At 41.7% G+C, this 19,864-nt stretch overlaps 1 protein-coding gene across 2 annotated transcripts in view; it reads left to right on the top strand.

Annotated features, from left to right (window-relative positions):
* Window positions 1-8,989: 8,989 nt before the first annotated feature.
* Window positions 8,990-19,864, top strand: part of ARG2 (arginase 2) — a 29,163-nt gene continuing 18,288 nt past the window's right edge. Inside the window, exons 1-2 of one of the 2 annotated variants that reach the window (XM_058567180.1) lie at window positions 8,990-9,174; window positions 10,064-10,136. In XM_058567180.1, coding sequence (XP_058423163.1) covers window positions 9,064-9,174; window positions 10,064-10,136 — 184 coding nt within the window. In that variant the 5' untranslated portion in view covers window positions 8,990-9,063. The remainder of the gene's footprint in view (window positions 9,175-10,063; window positions 10,137-19,864) is intronic. The other variant, XM_058567179.1, reaches the window with a different exon arrangement.

Raw genomic sequence — 19,864 nt, forward strand, 5'->3', positions numbered from 1 at the left:
TATATTTTTCAGTTCTAAAGTTACCATTTGGTTCTTCTTGATATCATCTATTCTTTACTGAGACTTTCTATTTTTCCATTTGTTTGAAGTGTGTTTGTAATTGCTGTTGAAGCATTTTTATGATGACTGCTTTAAAATCCTTGTCAGATAATTCTAACATCTATGTCTTCTTGGTATTGGCATCTGTTGATTGTCTACTGTCATTCAAGGTGAGATTTTTCTGTTTTCTTGGTATGATGAGTGATTTTCTTTTTTCTTTTTTCTTTTGCTGAGGAAGATTTGCGCTGAGCTAACATCTGTGCCAATCTTCCTCTGTTGTGTATGTGGGTCGCTGCCACAGCATGGCCGCCAATCAGTGGTGTAGGTCCACACCTGGGAACCAAACCCATGAACCCAGGCTGCCAAAGTGGAGCATGCCAAACTTAACCACTAGGGCACTGGGCTGGCCCCCTGATGAGTGATTTTCAGTTGAAACCTTGGCATTTTGGGTATTATGAGATTCTGGGTCTTATTTAAACCTCCTATTATAGCAGGCCTCCACTGACACTGCTCCAGTAGAGGAAGGGGGCACTACCACATTACTGCTAGGTAGAAGTGGAAGTCTAAGTTCTCCAGTTGACCTCCATTGACACCTGGTGGGGCGGTGTTCCCTGTGACTTCTGGGTCGGGATGGAAGTCCAGGCTCGCACATGTTCTCCATTGACCACTGGGTGGTGCTGGGGGAAGCAGTTACCACTAAGCAAGGATGAAAGTCCTTGCTCCCTACTTAGCCTTCTCTGATACCCCTGTGGTGGCAGGGTGGGGCACCTCTTTATAGTGTGGCAAGGTGGAAGTCTACATTGCCCACTTGGCCTTTACTGGAAGGAGTGAGGGTGGGGCTGAAATTTTTTCTGTAGTGTTTGGCTGGAGTAGTTATTACCTAAAAGTTTTCTGTCTTATTAGGTTGTTCCTTACTTTGTCCTTTGGCTAGAGGGAGCAGGTTTTCTGCAGGGCATTTCCCGGTTGCCATGTTCTCCAGCACCCATTCTGGAATATCTGAGGCAAAAAGAAAACCCAGGGAACATACTGCTGTGTCCTTCCAGGATCCCTAGCCAGTCTGCCTCCTTCGCTCCACTTTCAGAGTCTTTTGTTGGTTTTATATAAAATGTCCAAGGTTTTAGCTGTTGTTAGTGGGAAGGATAGGGAAAAATATGTCTACCCCATCTTTCAGACGGGGAATTCTCCTCATCTGTCCATTTAAAAAAAAATTTTATTGAGGTGTTATCATTCATTCAGTACAATACAATCTATGTCTTACCTTTTCATACTCTTAATGGTGTCTTTTGATGAACAGAGGTTTTAATTTTAATGAAGTCTAATTTATCAATCTTTTCTTTTGCTAGATTATGCTGTTTTATGTCCTGTTCGAGAAACTTTGCCCGCCTCAAGTTCATGCAAATATTCTATTCTTTTTGTTTCTTAGAAGCTTTATTATTTTACCTTTCATATTTAGCCCTATGATCTATTTTGAATTAATTTTTGTTTGATATGTGGTAAGGGTCAAGGTTCTTTTTCTTCCCCAGCATTATTTGTTGAAAAGACCATCCTTTCCCCACTGATTGCCATGGCATCTTTGTTGTAAATCAAGTGACTACATTTGTGCCAGTCTGTTTCCAGAGTCTTCTATATTCTGTTCTTCTATTATGTCTTTCCTTGTGCCAATATCAACCTGTCTCAATTACTGTAGTTTTATAGTAGGTTTTGATTTCTCATTGTGTTGTCTTCCAGCTTTGTCCTTTTTCTTCAAGATTGTGTTGGCTGTTCTAGATACTTTGTATTTTCACCAAAAATCCTGCTTGGATGGCATTGAATCTATCAATCAATTTAGGGAGAATTGACATCTTAACTACATTGAGTCTTCCAGGCCATAAACCTGTTATATCTCTTCATTTATTTAGGTCTTCTCTAATTTCTCTCTGCAATATTTTGCAGTTGTCTTCCACATCTTTCATTAGACTTATTTTTAGGTATATGATGGTTTTTGATACTCATAAATAATATATATTTTAAAAATTTTATTACCTATCCATTTTTAATAAGATGTTTATTATTTTCCCAACAACATCAAATTGGAATTTTTATAAAAGAAAATACATCCATAGTCTTGCCATCTAAACAAATAAATTATTTTTCCAAGCTTTTGGGTCCTTTTTTATGTTTTAATGTTTTTATTATTGAAAAGATGATGTAATATAGAAAATTTTTGAATAAGAGAAAAAGATTATACACGATCCTAAAAACTCTTCCATTTTACATTACTTTTCCATCATTGTCTCTTAGTTTTTGCACTTTTTAAAATTATTGCAGTCATAGTATGCACACCATTTTGTAAATGTTAAAAGATAAACTGAGGCATATTAAAAATTTTTAGAGTTTATTTGAGCAAAAATCAGTTTGAATAGGGCAGCACCAAACCGGAAGTGGTTAGGAGAGCTCCACTGACAGGAGCTTAGGGGAAAGACTTTTATAGAGAAGAGGCAGAAGCAAAGCAAGGAAATTATTTGTTTGGCTGTAGCTTAAGGTTGCGTTATTTGGAAAGCCTAGTTAGCTGTTTGTGATTGGGTGTCCTTCGATTTCAATTTCCTAACCTTGAGGCATGGTTTGCTTATGTAGGCAGCCAAGGTATTAGAACAACCTCAATCTAATGGCCTCATTTAAATAATTTAACAGTAACTAAAAATTAATGTTTTGGCAAACATTTTCCATATTTCCACAGATTTTATAAATACCACTTAAAATAGCTACAAAGTGTTCCATCATGTTAATCTACCATAATTTACTTAGTATCACCCTGTTGTTTTCTTATCCAGTGAAAATGGCTAGTAATTATTTCAAATAAGGAAGAATGACAGTGGAAAAAATAGACAGCTAGAGAAGAAAGGAAAAACAGACACAGAAATAGAAACCTACAGAAACAGATAACAGAAAGCAGAGACTTTTTTCATGGAGCCACATCCCCATCTTGTGGCATTCTAGGATAGTAAAGCTCAATATATTCCATTGAAGTCAAGGAACACACCTGGCTTTTATGTGGAAGTTTTCTCTCCCCTTATAACATCAAGATACTTCATATCCTTGTACTCTAAAGGTTTTAAAATGGAATAAACCAAACTTGTGGGAAAGTTTAGTTAAGATGATGGATCTAGTTTGATAGACAAAGGTTTGACACACAGGTTCGGTTAGACCATTACACTCAGCTCAATTACATGTGGTCAGTAGCAACGACTTAAGTGTTTTGATCAAGCCACAACTCTGTAGCTTAGGAAATAAGTTACCCTCATGTGAAAGTTTTTCTGAAGATTTAAAAGGAAAGGTGAAAGAAACCTGGTTAAATAAAGCCTTGCTATTCAAGGTGTAGTCGGTAGACCAGCATCAGCATCATCCAGGATCCTGTTAGAAATGCAGATTCTTGGGTCTTACCCCAGACCTACAGACTCCTAATCGGAGTTTAACAAGATCTTCAGGTTATTTACTTGCACATTAAAGTTTAAGAAGCACTGAAAGATATAATTCTTAATACTGGATTCTCCACCCTGACTGCATATTAGAATCACTTGGGGAGCTTTTAAAAACTATGATGCCTGGGTCCATCCCAGATAATTAAATAAGAATGGGCAGTGGGGAGGGAGGGTATGGACATGAGTATTTTTAAAAAGCTCCCTAGGTTATTTTTAAGGAGTTGCCAGCGTTGAGAACTGTTGGGAGGAAGTCTTTTCCTCTACTATCTTAGGTTCCAGTGGCTGGGGGCCTGCAAATTAGCTAATTGACAACAGACATTAACAGGAGAAAAGAGAGTTGCTCAATAATGGGTAGCTCTCTGAATAGCCAGAGGTAAAGCTATATACACCAACTTCACGAAAGGGGAGGGAGATTAGAGCTTCATACTTCAGAGTATGGAAAGTTCTATTGGGCTTTTTGAAGCTGATTGGCAGCTGTATTCACACTTTCTGGTGCTAAAGGTCAGTCTTTTCCCAATCAGAAAACTCCTTCCTTCTCTGTGTCCTTCCCTCCTTATTACTCCCTAACCTGTAGCTAAATACCATCTATTTCACCTCCATGGTACAGCACTTTTAACCTCTGTCCGTCATCTCCCTGACTGCACTAGTTAACGCAGTTCTCCCCTCTAGATGCTCTCTACCACATTACCTTATTTATCCCACATATCAATACCTACAATTCTCTCTCTCCAGGATGGCTTGGACTCCATCTGTTTATCACTGCATCCCCAGCTCCTAGAACATGATCTGACACATAGTAGGCACTCAAATATTTATTGAGTCTCCCCTCCACTTCCATCACTCAGGTTCATGCCTCTTAGCTGAAATCACTTTTCTCCTCATTCCCCACACACACCCCACAGATTCTTCCTGGAAATTCCTAAGGCTCAGCTTGAACGCCAATTCCATGAAATCTTCCCTGTCCCGTATAAGAATGCTAACTCCATCCTCGGAACTTTCATAGCATAAAGAGATATGACTCCTCTTAATTCTCTTAAGACACTTACACGTTCCATTTAATATATTCATTCAATACAAATTTATCAAATACCTCTCATGTACCAGGCACTGTGTTAGATGATAGTAAGACACCATTCCTGCTCTCAAAGGAGCTGCTCTCAAGGAGAGAGAGTCCTTTAAATAGGCAATTATAATTCAGAGGCTTAAGTGAACCATGGCAAGGGTAATTAACACCCTCGATCAGTCTTGGTTTTGGATTCTGCTTTTGACCGCTTACTGTGTGACCTAGAGCAAATTACTTAACCTTTCTAAGCCGTGGGTACTGTATCTTAAGTGGAAATAATAATAGTGCGTACCTCATTGCCTTGTGATGAGAATTAAATAACACTTGTAAAGGGTTGAGTAGGTACCTAACATATAGAAATCAATACATAACATTAGTGAGTACTATTAGGTCTAACTCAACTTTGGAGGATCTGGTAAGGCTTCCCAGAAGAGAGACTTCGAAACTGAAATCTGAAGGATAAGAAGAAATTAAGTGAAGGAAAGAAGGGAGGGAGGGAGATGAGAGGTCCCAAATAGAAAGAACAGTCAGGTGCAAAGGGCTTGAGGCTTGTTTTCAGTTTGGAATCTGAACAAAGGAAAAAGTATTCTGGGCTCCTTTGCAGCCTCAGCCTCCACTGGCACTAAAACAGATTTCACAACTAAGTTTCATTTGGACCTTGATGGCAGCCATTTGTCTGTTTTCACATCCCTATCACTGATCAAGGCCCCTAATAAAAACCCCTCTGTGTGTGTATGGCAGAGGAGGTGAGGAGTGTGTGAGGGGCTCAGGTGGCTGCCTCCACACAAGGCTGTGGCTTGGGCAGGCAATGAAACCAGTCATTTACTCTTTTGGCCCCTCCTATATTCCCCTCGAGCCAGCCTTTCTACTGAGTTCAGGAAGCCCCATTGCATGGTTTACAGACGCTATGTTTTACCCTCCACAGAACTCATCCTTTGCTTCCTCACCTTAACTGTATTCTAGGGTTATGATGTTTAATTCTCCTGGCCCCAGGATGGAAGAGCAAAGCAAGAAAGAAGGGACCAAATTTTCCCAACTCCCTAATGCAGATTTAGAACCGCTAACTCTCTGCCTTTGTGTAAAAGATTCTTCCTCGGGAGTCTATGCCCTTCAATGCTCTGGTCTGGCCCCGCCTGCCAATCTGACCTGATTTACTATACCTTTGCTCTGCATATTTGGGCTACACGGGCATTCTTGCTCTTCTTCTGACCCACAAGCGTGTTGCAACCTTAGGGCTTTTGATCCTGCTGCTCCTGTAAGCCTGGAAGGCTCTTTTAGAACTTGTTATGGCCAGCTCCTTCTCATCGTTCAGGTCTTTGGCTCAAACTTCAATTTGGAGGCCTTCCTTGAAAACCCCTCTCTAAAACAGCACCACCTACCCCGTTACTCAGCTTTATTTTCTCCACAGCATTTACTACTATGTAAAATTATCTACCTGACTATTTTCCCCACTAGAATGTAAGCACTGGGAATGATGAGATATTATGTCTTCATCTCTATCAACAGCACATAGAACAATGCTTTGCACACACTAAGTGCTCAGTAAATATTGGAATTAATTGAATGAATGAATACATTTTTTAAGTGAAAGAAATGCTCTAAACTTGAAAGTCTAAACGTGTGGTTGGTGAGCGCAACTCTTCAGTATGTAAAAGTAGAAGTCCAGAGAGAAATATTTGCGGGCTTCCATTTACCGTATCAGAGCCATAGACCAAAGACCACGAATAAGGACTTCATAAGAATCGGGAAGGTTTGTTTATTATTTACCAAGCTCTTGCTATGTGCCAAGTGCTGTACTCAGGAAGGGATAAAACAATGAGCAGAAAGAGTCATGGTCCCTGCCTTTGAGAATTTGCAGTTTAGTCTTGTCTGAGTTCCCTTGGATTTGCAGTAAACAGTGATGTGCTGGAGCCTGCTTTTAGCTGCCTGCAAGACCCTATTGTTAAATTTTCAGGAATTTTGCGAGCCAGTTGTTAAACACTACCATGATTAAACGTCAAATTATATAAACTTACAAGTAAATTATATTAAAAACGAAGATAATATACACTCAAAACTTATCATTGCCTAATTATTTTACTATATCTTACTATTACTGTATTTATGCTCTTGAGGTTATTTATGTTGATTGTATCTGGATAGTGAAAAATATTATATAATGAGCACCTTTTCCCAATTCCATGTTCAGTGACATCACAAGGTAGGTTGAAATCAACCATGGGGGAGTATTTACACCATGGAAATTGGCAAACACCACAACGAGGTCCTACCTACTCAGCCCCCAACACACACACACACACACACACACACACACACACACTCCCAACAACCTCTTAAGGGATGGAATATGTGTTGGCAGACACTGAATTAGAGGCAGAATCTCTAGGTCCTCCTGTAAAGGAAGAAGAAAAGCAGAACAAGCTGGTTAGGATCTAAGGAAGGGTCCTAGAGCTATGCTATAACAGAGTACAAGTTTCAAAGCAAATTTCTAAAACTTAACTCATTCTTTTATGACTTTTATAACTTTAGAATATTATCTTTAATAACTTATTTTGAAAATAAATGCCTATTTTGAAAATAAAAGCAGACCACATTTTAACTTGGGTTTTTTTTAATGAATTATAAAATATTTCAGACATATAGAATTAAAAATAATTTGAATTTTAAAGGCTAATAGTAACATAATCTACTGTTCATTCCCCTGTTGCACAATAATGTGGAACTAGTCATTTACCTCTGACTAAACTATAGGTAGTGGAAAACCACTGAAAGTGACATGCAGGATTAATGCAGAAAGGTCAATCTGGTGAGTCACAGTAGGTGCTCAAGAAACAAAAGGTTTTTGCAGTAGTCCAGGAGAGCCTGGACTCATCTGTGCCAGTATCAACTTCAGAAAACATAGTAAAGGAAAGAAAATTGGATGTGGTGATGGACAAGAAAAAAGTACGAAAATACTGTACTTCCAAGAATCTGAACAAGCGTGATAGTATCAGTGACTGTGAACCCCTGACCACACCCCTTCTGCTCCCCACAGCCCCCCACCCTGGAGAGCTTGTTAAAACTTAGGTTGCTGGTGCCCCACCCCCAGAGTTATTGAGTCAGTAAGTTCGGCTGTAGGGCCCAATAATTTGCATTTCTGACAAGTATGCAAATATTGATGCAGCTGGTCTGGGACTACTCTTTCAGAATTAATGCCTTATATTAATGCCCTGCTTATTTCGCTAAGGCGTCCCAGACACCTCTTTGTTAAACCAGCAGGGGGAGACAGGTATAAAATTTATCCTCTAAAAATAAACTGCCTTATAATAAGAAAGTTCCTTGGAGTTATGCTCTTGCCATCGAGACTTCTGAAATATTTTGGAGAGCAGTATGTAAATTGGCATCAGGTGAAATAATTTTCAGGTGTTTATGTAACAATTTATTTTGGTAGGACTAACGCCCCGATTCCTGCAAGCCATAGCGTGATGGTTAAGAACTTGGAATCTGGAGTCACACAGCTCTGCCACTTACAAGCTATGTGACTGTGGGAAGGTTACTTATCTTCTCTGATCCTGCTTCCGCGTCTTTAAAATGGTCACTACTTTATGGAATTGTTAGAGGGCTAAAAGTTCTTAGAATTTTAGTTGGTCGTTATTATTATTACTACTATTAAAACTCTTAGTAGTTACTTTCAGCTCTTTAGTCTCCCTAAAATTTAGAAATAGTTCAGATATGTTATGTTTGATTTTTAATAACCAGTGCTTCCGTTATTCATGTAAAGAATTGAAACAGTCAGAAACGTAATTGCTTTGTAATTCCTAACCTCCTCATCCAAAATACCTAAGATAGGTGGGTTTTTATTAACATGCCGGGCCCAGAGAGCTCTAATCCATATTTGATCTCCTAGCCTTCGATGTCCAAAGGTAGGGTAAGCGTGTTTTCTGGACCCTGAGCTCTGAGATGGAACGGACACGGATGCCGGCTTGGTCTTGGCAAGGCACTCACGTGAGGTCTGGCCAGCCCAGGTCCAGCCCAGCCAGCCCTTCGGTAGAGCGGGCATCTGCTGGGCGTGCATTTGTGTGAAGCGAGTCGCGATCCGCGAGCCTGTGTGTCGGTTCACGTGTTCCGCCGAGTTCGCGAACTTTGCGGGGGCCGGCCGCTTCCCTCGAGGGGACACACCCGTCCGTGACCGCGCTCTTATTGGCCAGATCCGGACATTGGCCTTATGGCGTCAGCCGCAGGGGCTCGTCCTGGGCGGCAGAGCCCAGGCCAGGGCGGGGTGATGTCAGTGGAGGCGTGTCCTGGCCCCGAGGGGCAGTGGGCGTGGCCTGCGGGAAGGTGTGCTGGGGGCTGGTTGGGGGCGCGGGCGGCGCGGCCTGGGCGGGGCCCGGCGGCGCTGACGCCACTGGGCGGTGCAGCGCGGCTGGCGCGAGGGTAGGTAAAAGCGGCCGGCGGCGGCGCTCACTTCAGGCGACGAGCCGTACGGAGCAGCCTCTCGCTGGGCGACGTCTAGCGCTGTCCATCATGTCCCTGAGGAGCAGCCTCCCGCGTCTCCTCCAGACGCAAGTGCATTCCATCCTGAAGAAGTCCGTCCACTCCGTGGCTGTGATCGGAGCCCCGTTCTCAGGGGGACAGGTGAGAACTGGGACCTGGCACTGTGGGGTAGGATCCCCGCCCCTCAGAACCTGGAGAAAGCGGGGGTGAGGTGGGGTGGGAGGAAGGGGGAGAAAAAGAGAGGGGACGAGCTGGTAGGTTCCCGCCATTGGGCACCGGGAGAGCACATGGGACTTTCTCCGACAGAAGATGGGGAAGGAGGGAGGGGATGGAGAGCACCCTGTTTGCGATGTGGGCAGGGTCAACGGGCTGGCGGGTTTCCGCGGCCTCCCCCGGAGGAGCGGGAAAGTGGTGGGTCCCAGTTGGGGTGATGGAGGAGAGGGAAGGAGGGAGAGGATTCCATGGAGCGATTCGAGGAGGAGAAACCGGCTAGAATCCCCAGTGGAAAATCGAGGGAAAAGAGATAAAAGAGAACGACCGAGGATTTAAGCCTGCAGGGTCCATTCTCAGAGCATTAACTGGGCAGGAAATTGGCGCTGGCCTCTCTAGCGGCGGCAGGACGGGAGGGGCTGTTTTGTTCTCTCTTCAATGAAAGAAACCTGGAGTGGAAGAGAGCTCGCTGGTCGATAAGCCCAGGCTCGGGCTCTCTACACATACACACCCGATCACCAGATCCTGACCTGGCTCAGCCCCTTCCCCTGTCTTGGCCTCCACTTGCCCTTCCCACAAGGGGCTTGGAAGATTGATTTGATTCCAATGATTGTTGTTTTCCCCTCCTTCCCCGTGTAAGTGTTTGAAATGACCAGACCTCAGGTGAAAATAATAAAAGGAAGGGCTGATGCTGTCACAGGTTTTCGGAGGGATCTGTTGGGAACTAAGTATAGTGTAGCAGATTTCTGTATTTTTGTGAACTACAGTGGTCTTATTTTCAATCATTTTCCTTCACATCTCACTGCAATTGATGTGACAGAAAAGAAAAGGAGTGGAATATGGTCCCGCTGCTGTAAGAGAAGCTGGCTTGATGAAAAGGCTCTCCAATTTGGGTGAGTGGCTGGATTTTAGATGTCTGTGCAGGGCTGGTAACAGACCAGTGCAGAGTCTTGTCTCTGACTGCATAGTGTCGGCTTTGTACTTGGGAAGTGTCTCTCATCCCCCCTTGGATTCCATCTGCAGCTTAAGATCTGTTGAGGAGTCTCAGGCAAAGTCTTGTTGCAACAGAGTAAGGGTGTGGAAGGCAGGGAGGTGGAGTGAGGCAGGGCCTGGAACAGGCTGCTCAAGTCTACAAAGTGGTGCTAAGAATGCTAGCCCCAGCTCTAACTGCACTTTCCCTGTAAAATTCTAACTTTTCTAACTCAATCATGAGGTGCTTATGATTCATCAGTCTAGCCAATTTCCTCTCTTTAAGTCATTCATTTCCTCCCTAGGGTTAATAGTTTTATATTACTGTAACCAGAGGCTTAGATCAGTGTTTTTCAAACTTCCCTGATTATGAAAATCACTTGGGTTACTTGTTAAAAATACAGATTCCTAGGGTCCTCCATGGAACAGTCTGGTTATTGGTGCTGAGGTGGGACCCAGACATGTGCATTTTCACAAGCACCTCAGGTAATCAGAAGTAAAGTTGCAGTCTTGTAATTAGGATAGTACTCTAAACTTACAGAGCCAGAAGTAAATCTGACCCAAAGATAAATGCCATTTGTATAGTAGTGGAGAACCCTTCTTTTAGTAAGAGGGCACCAAATTCCAGTACCTTTGTGGGAGGAAGGTTCTTCCTTATATCTAACTCAAATGTTTCCGGCTGCTGTTGAAGGCCATTTTCCATAATAGGACTATTCACATATCCTTTCTGGAGCTTTAAGTGCAAAAGGCACAGCAGCAGGGAGCTGTAGATCCTGGAGATAGTAATAAAGAATCTAGGTGAACTACAAATCGCTTCCCCATTCTTGCTTTGAAACCTGCTCTGCTGATCAATGAGTCCATTCCAGAGGTGTGTCATCTCGTTCCAAAACACAGAGGAGTGATGAAGTCACCAAAATCACCTTGAATTGAGGCATCCTTCATGTGCCTCTGGCTACATATGGATTTGATATCTTGGGTTGAATACTCAAGACTCTTCTCTGTTAAATAATTGCAGTTCCTTCTTCAATAGGGTCTCTTTCTTAATCATTTTAATAACTCTCTAAGGTCACCACCAAAGATGAAAGATAAGATTTAGTCTTAATGTGTCACAAGTTACCCAATGGGAGGAGGTTTTTATTCTCGCTTACAGATGAGGATACTGTCCCTTTAAATCAGCTGTACATGTTCTGCCTTTTTAAAAGCATCATTTTACAGTGAAGACAACAATCTCTGATAATCACTGTTTTTTCATGCTGGATAAACCTCTGAGGCCCATCTGATAAATTGGGCCTAGCATTGCTCCAATTGCCTGCTCATTGCTCAGTTCTGTCTTAAGAGACTCCTGAAAAGAATCAGTTTCAGCCTCTTACACAGGAGACATTTATAACATTCAGCTGAGGCTGCTGAATGAGTGGGAGGGGCACATTAGTAGCCTCTTCTCTTACTCCGGCTTTATAGACCTCCTTTCCTGTCACAGCTCATGGTATTTTTCCACTCCAATCTGGGGAAGCTGTTCTCCCTCAGATACTATTCCTTCTAACATTTCCTCTGTAAACTCAACCTAAAGGGACGGTGAAGCTTCAGTTTATTTGGTCTTCCCTTTCGTTTTTTCCAAATATATTTAGTTTTACGATTTACATCCCTACCCTGTAACTGATTGGTAGCCCAATATACCAGCAGTTAGAAATAGAATCTCATTGCATATTAATAAGATTGTGGCACTCATCAGATTTCCAGCATGTGGTTTTGGCTCATCTCCAGGAATATGCTGGAGAAAAGTACCAAGAGAAGTTTCAGTTGCTCCATTCTGAAACAGTACCAAAATAACTAAGTCCTTTGAGCACTTTCGAATAAGCAGCATGGGTCAAATATCAAGGAAGAGAAGACCCATGGAAAGGTAACTTTTACAAACCCTTTGTCCTTCTGCTCTATGTCACAGGCTGTCAATGTTGCCATGGCATCAATTAAACTTCCTATTTTCTTGAATATATTTGACTTAGTGTCTAGGCATGTTTTTCCCTTTCCCTGGGTTTAGTAAGGACACTCAATGGTTCCTCTCTCAGGTAACCAGTTAATTTTAGTACATAAAAAGAGCCTGTGAGAAATGAAGAGACAATTGCTCTGGCAAGGCCCAGCTGCTGTGCCTCTGCTCCTGATTCTGGTTAGCTCAGATAGCTGTGGTAATTTGCCCTTTTTTCTTCAGAAATAGAATGAGTGTTCTGTAATGAAAGATAGCTGTAAACTGAGATTAACAGTTTGAGGTCTTTATCATTGTAATTATGGTAATCTGACCCAGCTCTGATACAGAAAATAGGTGACAGCCACTGGAACAACAATCTAAATTTAACATGCCCATGTGACCAGGCCAAGAGTCCTAGAGTTCAGGAAGCCAATTGGGAGCTATTCTGGTTCCCCTCAACTAGGCTAGGGACATGGATTCTTCCTGTTTCATTTAGTGCTCCATCAGATAGCAGAACCGGAATCTCTTCGGTTGAGACCCAAGAATCTGGTCTGCTTCAGCAAGAACCGCTAGAGGGCCTGAGATAGTTGTTTAAACCTAAGAATCTGAGATATGAGAGCTGTTCATTTGGAACAGATCAATAGGTGAGTTCAGGGATCTGTATTTGCTTTCAGTGGTTGAAGAGAATGTTAACAGTCAAGAGTTTAGTTGTATGATAGTGATGCTTCAGCCTGGTTTCCATCCTACCAGTCCACTGAAACTGCCTTGACCAAGCTTACTGATTTGTCAGCCTTTATTTTGGTGGACCTCTCTATTACACAACTGACCATTCTATTCCTGAAATATTCTGTTAGCCAAGACTCTACTCTCTCCTAAGTCTCCTCTCTTCCTGGACTCCTTTGTGGGATCCTCCTCTTCTTCCCAACCCTCAAATGTTGATGTCCCCAGGGTTCCATCCCTGGCATTTTCTCACTGTGGATGCCTCAAGTGACCAATCTCATCCACTCCTACCTTACTCTTATAACTCTGCTCCAACTCTGACCTTCCTCTAGAATGCCATGCCTGTTCCTCCAACTTTGTTCTAAGTAGCCTCATCTCACTCTCACAGGTGTCTCAAACTCAATGTTCAAAACAAAATTCATCATCTTCTCCCTCAAATCTGCTTCTCTTGCTGTCTTCCCATTGTCTGTTTTACACTATCACTCATTATGTAGTTACTCCATCAGTTCTTTCCTCCTTCCCTTTTGTCCCTTACATCTGTTGATTGCAAAGTCTGAGCCCTCCATAATGGTACTGCTCTAGTTCTGTCCTTTTCACACCTGGCCTCACTTTCCAATGGTATCTCTTGTCCCATTTTTGCCTTCCTCAGTTCACATTCTTCGCTGCCACCAAAGTGATCTAAGACTGTATTTCTCCTTTGCTTAAAGTCTTTCCATGTCTTGCTTTTACATGTATCCATGCTTCTCAGCTTTGTCATTCATAAACCATCTTTGCTAATTTGCCATATTATTTATTTTGGTGTTTTTCTCCAAATTGGCTTTAAAGCTTCATACTTTGAAAACGTATCCTGCCCCTACAAGAAACAATGAAATCTCAGGGTTGTGCTAGATACATTTTTCTAACACATTTTCATTTTAATAGTTTTACATTTTGCTATTTGTCTTTCAACCACTAGTGGTACGTGTTCCACACTTAACAGCCAATAGGATAGGTCCTCCATAATTCGACTCGCATCTACCTCTTTAGACTTATCTTCACCCACATTCCACCTCATTTTCATTGCAGCTAGGGTTGTGGGCTCTTGACCTAGGCTCCACCAACAGAAGCACCCATCCTAAACTTTGATTTGAAATTCAAGGAGAAGGGGCAGCAAAACTCATTCTGTGACAGGCAGTGGTAGCAGAAGTTCTAGCAGTAGCTTCTCTCCAGCGTCAGTGGGGTTACCCACAGCAAGCCACAGTACCTTTCCCTGGTAATGGAGGCGACAGCAGCAATAGTGTCTTCAATGGAACATCCTACAAGTGTGACTTTTGGGGCCATTATTCCTGGCAATGTGGTTTTTAAACCAGATTTTGGCCCTTTTAAAGATTCTGGGAATTACCCAAATTAAACAAATTGCTTTTCTGCTGAGATTAGCCAGAATAGGTTTCCACTGCTTGCAGCTGAAAGATCCTAACTGCTAAATCAGTTTGTAAATTCCAGTGAGAAATAAATTGCCATGTGGACTGGAATACTCAAAGCCCTCTCTCCCCAGGCCCTTGATAATAAATTCTTGTTCTTTTGTTTGCTTTTTTTCTTAGTACTTGACATAATCTTCTTGTAAGTTAACATATAACTCATTAGGTTAGTGTATTTGGCCGTTAGTTAATTTAGGACTATATTTTAGTCCCTTGGGATTTTAGCAACTCCCTGTTCTCTTGGTGCTTTGATTTTTGAACCATCATGTTCCTTAATATGACTTCTGAAAATAGCAGCCTAAAGCTTTAATTAAAGATATCTTCAAGTTCTGGGCATACCTGACAGTAGGAAACAGACCTACCTTAATGTGTCACTGTGACTTAAAAACCATTCAATGCTCTATATCTTAAGCGTGGTGGCAGTTACAGGACTGTATGTATTTGCCAAACTCATTGAACTTAAAATGTGAATTAATATAAAGTATGCATCAAAGCTGTTTAAACATCATTTTCAGGTTTATTTTTCTTAGGAGCAGCTTTCAGTCACTGAAAACTATAAAAAGTTCATTCACTAATTTGTATATTCAAAAATTTGAGTACTAAGTTTTAAGTACTGGGAATACAATAGTGAACAAAACAGAAATCCCTGTTATCATGGAACTCGCATTCTAATGGGGGGGGTCGGAAACAGACATAAGTAAAACATACAGCATGTCAGATGGTAATGAGTGTGACAGAATGGTGACAGCAAGGGATGAGGGGATAGCCAGTATTGGGAATAGGGTAAGCATTGCATATGTAGATAGGCAAGCTGTCATGTGAGCAGACCTCTGGGAGGTGAGGAAAGGGACCATGTGCATGTCTGAGGAAAGAGCATTTTAGGCAGAGGGAACAGTAAGTGCAAAGACCCAGAGATAGAAAGGTGCCTGGCATAGTCGGGAGACAAAAGGCTATTACTGAGCTCTAGCCTGTGATTGCCATGGGGGAAGGGGAGGACCTTCTGTTCTCTTATCTCCAGTTTTTCAAGAAAAGCCAGAAATCTGGATTTTTATGGGAGATCTGAATTGTTTTAAGAAAAATGTGATATATCCATACAATGTAATATTATTGAGCCATTAGAGGAATGAATTGCTAATTCGTGCTAAAACATGCGTGAACCTTGAAAGCATTATACTAAGTGAAAGAAGGCAGACACAAAAGGCCACATACTGTATGATTCCATTTACAGTCATGCATTGCTTAATGATGGGGATAAGTTCTGAGAAATGCGTCATTAGGTGATTTCGTCATTGTGCGAACAACATAGAGTGTACTTACACAAACCCGGATGATATAGCCTACTACACACGTAGGCTGTATGGTACTAATCTTATGGGACAACCATCCTATATGGGGTCCGTCGTTGATTGAAACGTCGTTATGTGGTGCATAACTATATATGAAATGTCCAGAACAGGCAAATCCATAGAGGCAGAAAGTAGATTAGTGGTTCCCAGGGGCTGAGGGAGAATGAGGAATGACTGCTAATGGGTACTGGTTTCTTTTTGGAGGATGATGAAGCTGTCCTGGAATTAGTAATTTGCTAATGCCTTAGCAAAAGCATACATCACTGATGATGTCCCTGAACATAGGCAAACCTAGTATAGACATTATTGGGATTTGGCAAACTTCAGTGTAACCATATCTCTCCTGCTTATAAAGGCAGCAAAGAACTTAACTTCTATCTTTTATTTCAAAGTTGTTTGATATCTAACATTCACCATGTTCTAGACACTGTGCTAGGCTCTTGCTATTATGTCATTCTTAATCTGTTAAAAGTAAATTATGACACCCATTAGGATGGCTAGCATCAAAAAAACCCAGAAAGTAAGTGTTGGCGAGGATGTGGAAACATTGGAACCCTTGTGTACTGTTGGTGGGAATTTAAAATGATATAGGCACTGTGGAAAACAGTATGGCAGCTCCTCAAAAAGTTAAAAATAGAGTTAACGTATAATCCAGCAATTCCACTCTGGGCATATATCCAAAAGAATTGTAAGTAGGGTCTCGAAGAGGTATTTGTACACCCATGTTCATAGCAGCATTATCCACAATAGCCAAAAGGTGGAAGCAATCCAAGTGTCCATTGATGGATGAATGGATAAGCAAAATGTGGCACATATATACAATGGAACATTAGCCTTAAAAAGGAAGGAAATTCGACATATGCTATAACATGGGTGAACCTTGAGAACGTTATGCTAAGTGAAATAAGCCAGTCACAAAAAGACAAATACTGTATGATTCCACTTATGAGGTACCTAGAGTAGTCAAATTCATAGAGACAGAAGGTAGAAAGGTGGTTGCCAAGGGGCTAGGGAAGGGGGAATGGAGAGAGATTGTTTAATGGGTACAAACTTTCAGCTTTGCAAGATGAAAAGAGTTCTGGAGATGGAAGGTGGTGATGGTTACACAATAATGTGAATATACTTAATACCACTTAAAAATGGTTAAGATGGTTATTTTTATGTGTATTTTACCACAATTTAAAGTAAAAAAATTTTAAAAAATCATTTGGAATAGAAAATGTATTAAGAACAAGGAAGATCACTTGAGGTTGTAGCTTCTTCTCTTAGGGACATAATGCAGTATTGTTGAAAAATTCTTTTCAACTTGTTATTTAGCACATTGTTTTGATCAGTAAATAAAAGCTGAGAATGGGAAAAAAGTAAAGTGTGGCCTGAAGACCTTAAGCTTTCCCAAGGTCATACAGTCAGCAGTAGAAGTGATTGACAACCTCATTTCTTGCTATATACACCCTGACCCCTCGACTGGTGCTGTCAGCTGCCTTCTCAACTCTTACCCATGTTGAAGAAACTCAGAGTGGCACCATCATAAATGTATGGTCTCCAACTTCTGAAAATCCTGTTCCTAGTGTATCCCCTCTCACATCTCCCATGACAGCTATTTCAAATCTGTACCCATACTCCTCCAGGCCCTGTTGCTCCAACTCAAGTATGAACTCCCTTAACTTAAGCCCTTCTCCCCATCATCCCTCAATTAGTTGTATCGACAAAGATTCTTTTACACTTTCCTCCAGAGGATGAGGGATCCAGTCCTCCTTGTACAGCAGTCCTCCCTTATCCACGGGGGATACGTTCCAAGACCCCCGGTGGATGCCTGAAACCACAGATAGTACCAAACCCTATATAGACTATGTCTTTTCCTATACATACATCCCTGTGATAAAGTTTAATTTATAAATTAGGCACAGTACGAGAAACAACAGTAACTAATAAAATAATAGAATAATTATAACAGTATACTGTAAGAATATACTAATAACCAAGACTGTTACTAAGTGACTAAGTGGATAGTGACTATATAAATGGATAGTCACTATAGTGACTAAGTGACTATAGTGTGGATACACTGGACAAGGGGATGATTCACTTCCCCAGTGGGACGGAGCGGGATGGCCCAGGATTTCATCATGCTATTCAGAACTGCACACAAGTTAAAACTTATGAATTGTTTATTTCTGGAATTTGCCATTTAATATTTTCAGACCACGGCTGACCTCAAGTAATGGAAACTGCAGAAAGTGAAACTGTGGATAAGGGGGGGACTACTGTTATTAGGTAGGTACGGATTGCACGTGATAAGAGCCCAAAATAAGAGGTTTAAGAAAAATAGTTGATTTCACTTTCCAGTAAACAGAGTCTAGAGAAAAGTCCAGAGCTGGTTTGGCATCTGTGTTCTGTGAAGTTCAGGTCTAGATTCTTCTCTTGCTGCGCTATCAGCAAGGCCTCTATCTAATGGTCCCCGATGGTTGTGGCCTCATTTCTGGCAGCAGGATGGAAGAATGAACAAAGCAGGCAAAAGGAGAACTTGTGCTTTCCCTTAAGGAAAGTTCCCAAGAAGTTGCTGCAGGATACTTCTGATTATCCTTTGGCCCCAACGGGTCACATGGCCATAGTTAGAAGGGAAGATGGTGAATTTAGTCTCTATTCTAAGAGGTCATGCTCCCAGCTAATAATCCTGTCTCTGGAAGAAGGGAAGAGCAGAAGTGGACTGGTATAGCTCAGCCACGCCACCTCCCTGTGCTCTCGACCCCATCCCCTCTGCCTTCTGAGGGTCCTTATTCCAGCAGTTACCCCTTCTCTCCCCTTGTTTCTCAACTTCTCTCTACTAGCCTGTCCCTTCAGTAATTAAGTGTGCAAGCCTCACCCACCTGCCATCCCCTTGGCCTTCTGTAGCCTTCCAGCTGTTGTCCAATTACTTTGTTTCTCTCAGAGCCACCATCCTGGCTTCCCCACTGCCCTTTCACACTTCAACTTGCTATAACCTGGCATCCTGGGCCATCATTGCAGTGATGAAACTGGTTTTGCTCAGGTCTCCAACCTCCTACTTTCTAATACACTGGACACTGTGACATTCACCCTATTCAACACTATTAACCATTCCTTCCTTATTGAAACTGACTCTTCAGGTTCCTTTGCTTGATCTTCTGCTGCCTACTCTTTACATGTCTATGTTCCTCAGGGTTCTGTCCTGGATCCTCCTGCTTTATGCAGTCTCAGTTGGTAGTTTGTCCATTTCCATGGCTTTCCTGTCACCTGTATGCTGACACCTGCGAAGATTTATCCCCAACACTTAACTTCCCCTCCCAGCTCCAAACCTGTATACCAGCTGGCTTCCACGTATCTTCTTTTTTTAACTTTTTATTGTGGAAGTGTTCAAACATCACCGAAGTAGAGAAGGTAACATAATGAATTTGATATGTCTATTGCCCAGCGTCAATCATTGGTACATGGCAATGTTTTTCACCCCACCCCCATACCTCTTAAAGCAAATCAAACATCATATCTGCAAACATCTGCAAATATTTCATTATATATCTTCAAAATACAAGAATTCTTTAAAACTTAATCACATACCATTATCACACCCCCAAAGTAAGTTAATATCAAATACCCCATGTTGGGGAAATATAATAATTAAAAAAAAAAATCTCCCAACTGAGAGAACCTCTCCACAAAGGTAGTAGAGAGAGGAAGCAATTTATTATCGAATAAGCATTATATCAGGCAATCTGCTAAGAGATTGCAAAGATAAAGAAATCTCACTCTTATATATAGCCAAGCAGTGCAACCCATTACATGTTTTCAAGATAAATAACTAGTCCTTCAGTAAGAGGACTTAACAGTACCTTTTGTCACATGGAGCTTATCCTAACTTGATCATGGAAATTGGAGTGACTGCCTATGTTAATTGATTGGCTTTATCTGGAGGGGAAACAGACTTCTCATATCTTAACACAGGAGGTAGCTCTGCAAATTGGAGCAAGGGCCCACCACCTGTGTTCACCGAGTTATCCTCTTACTCTCCCACTGGAATGGGGAGATGGGGTCCCTAGATGTTTGCATTTCAAAAAGGTGGTTCCCCTGCTTGTGTTTGAACCTTCCTGGCAAGAGGCTCATTTAGTCGTTATAAAGATTTACATACCTTTGAAAAGGACAGAGAAATTCTGAAA

This window comes from Diceros bicornis, chromosome 24 (assembly GCF_020826845.1).
Source record: "Diceros bicornis minor isolate mBicDic1 chromosome 24, mDicBic1.mat.cur, whole genome shotgun sequence".
Classification (NCBI taxonomy): Eukaryota; Metazoa; Chordata; class Mammalia; order Perissodactyla; family Rhinocerotidae; genus Diceros; species Diceros bicornis.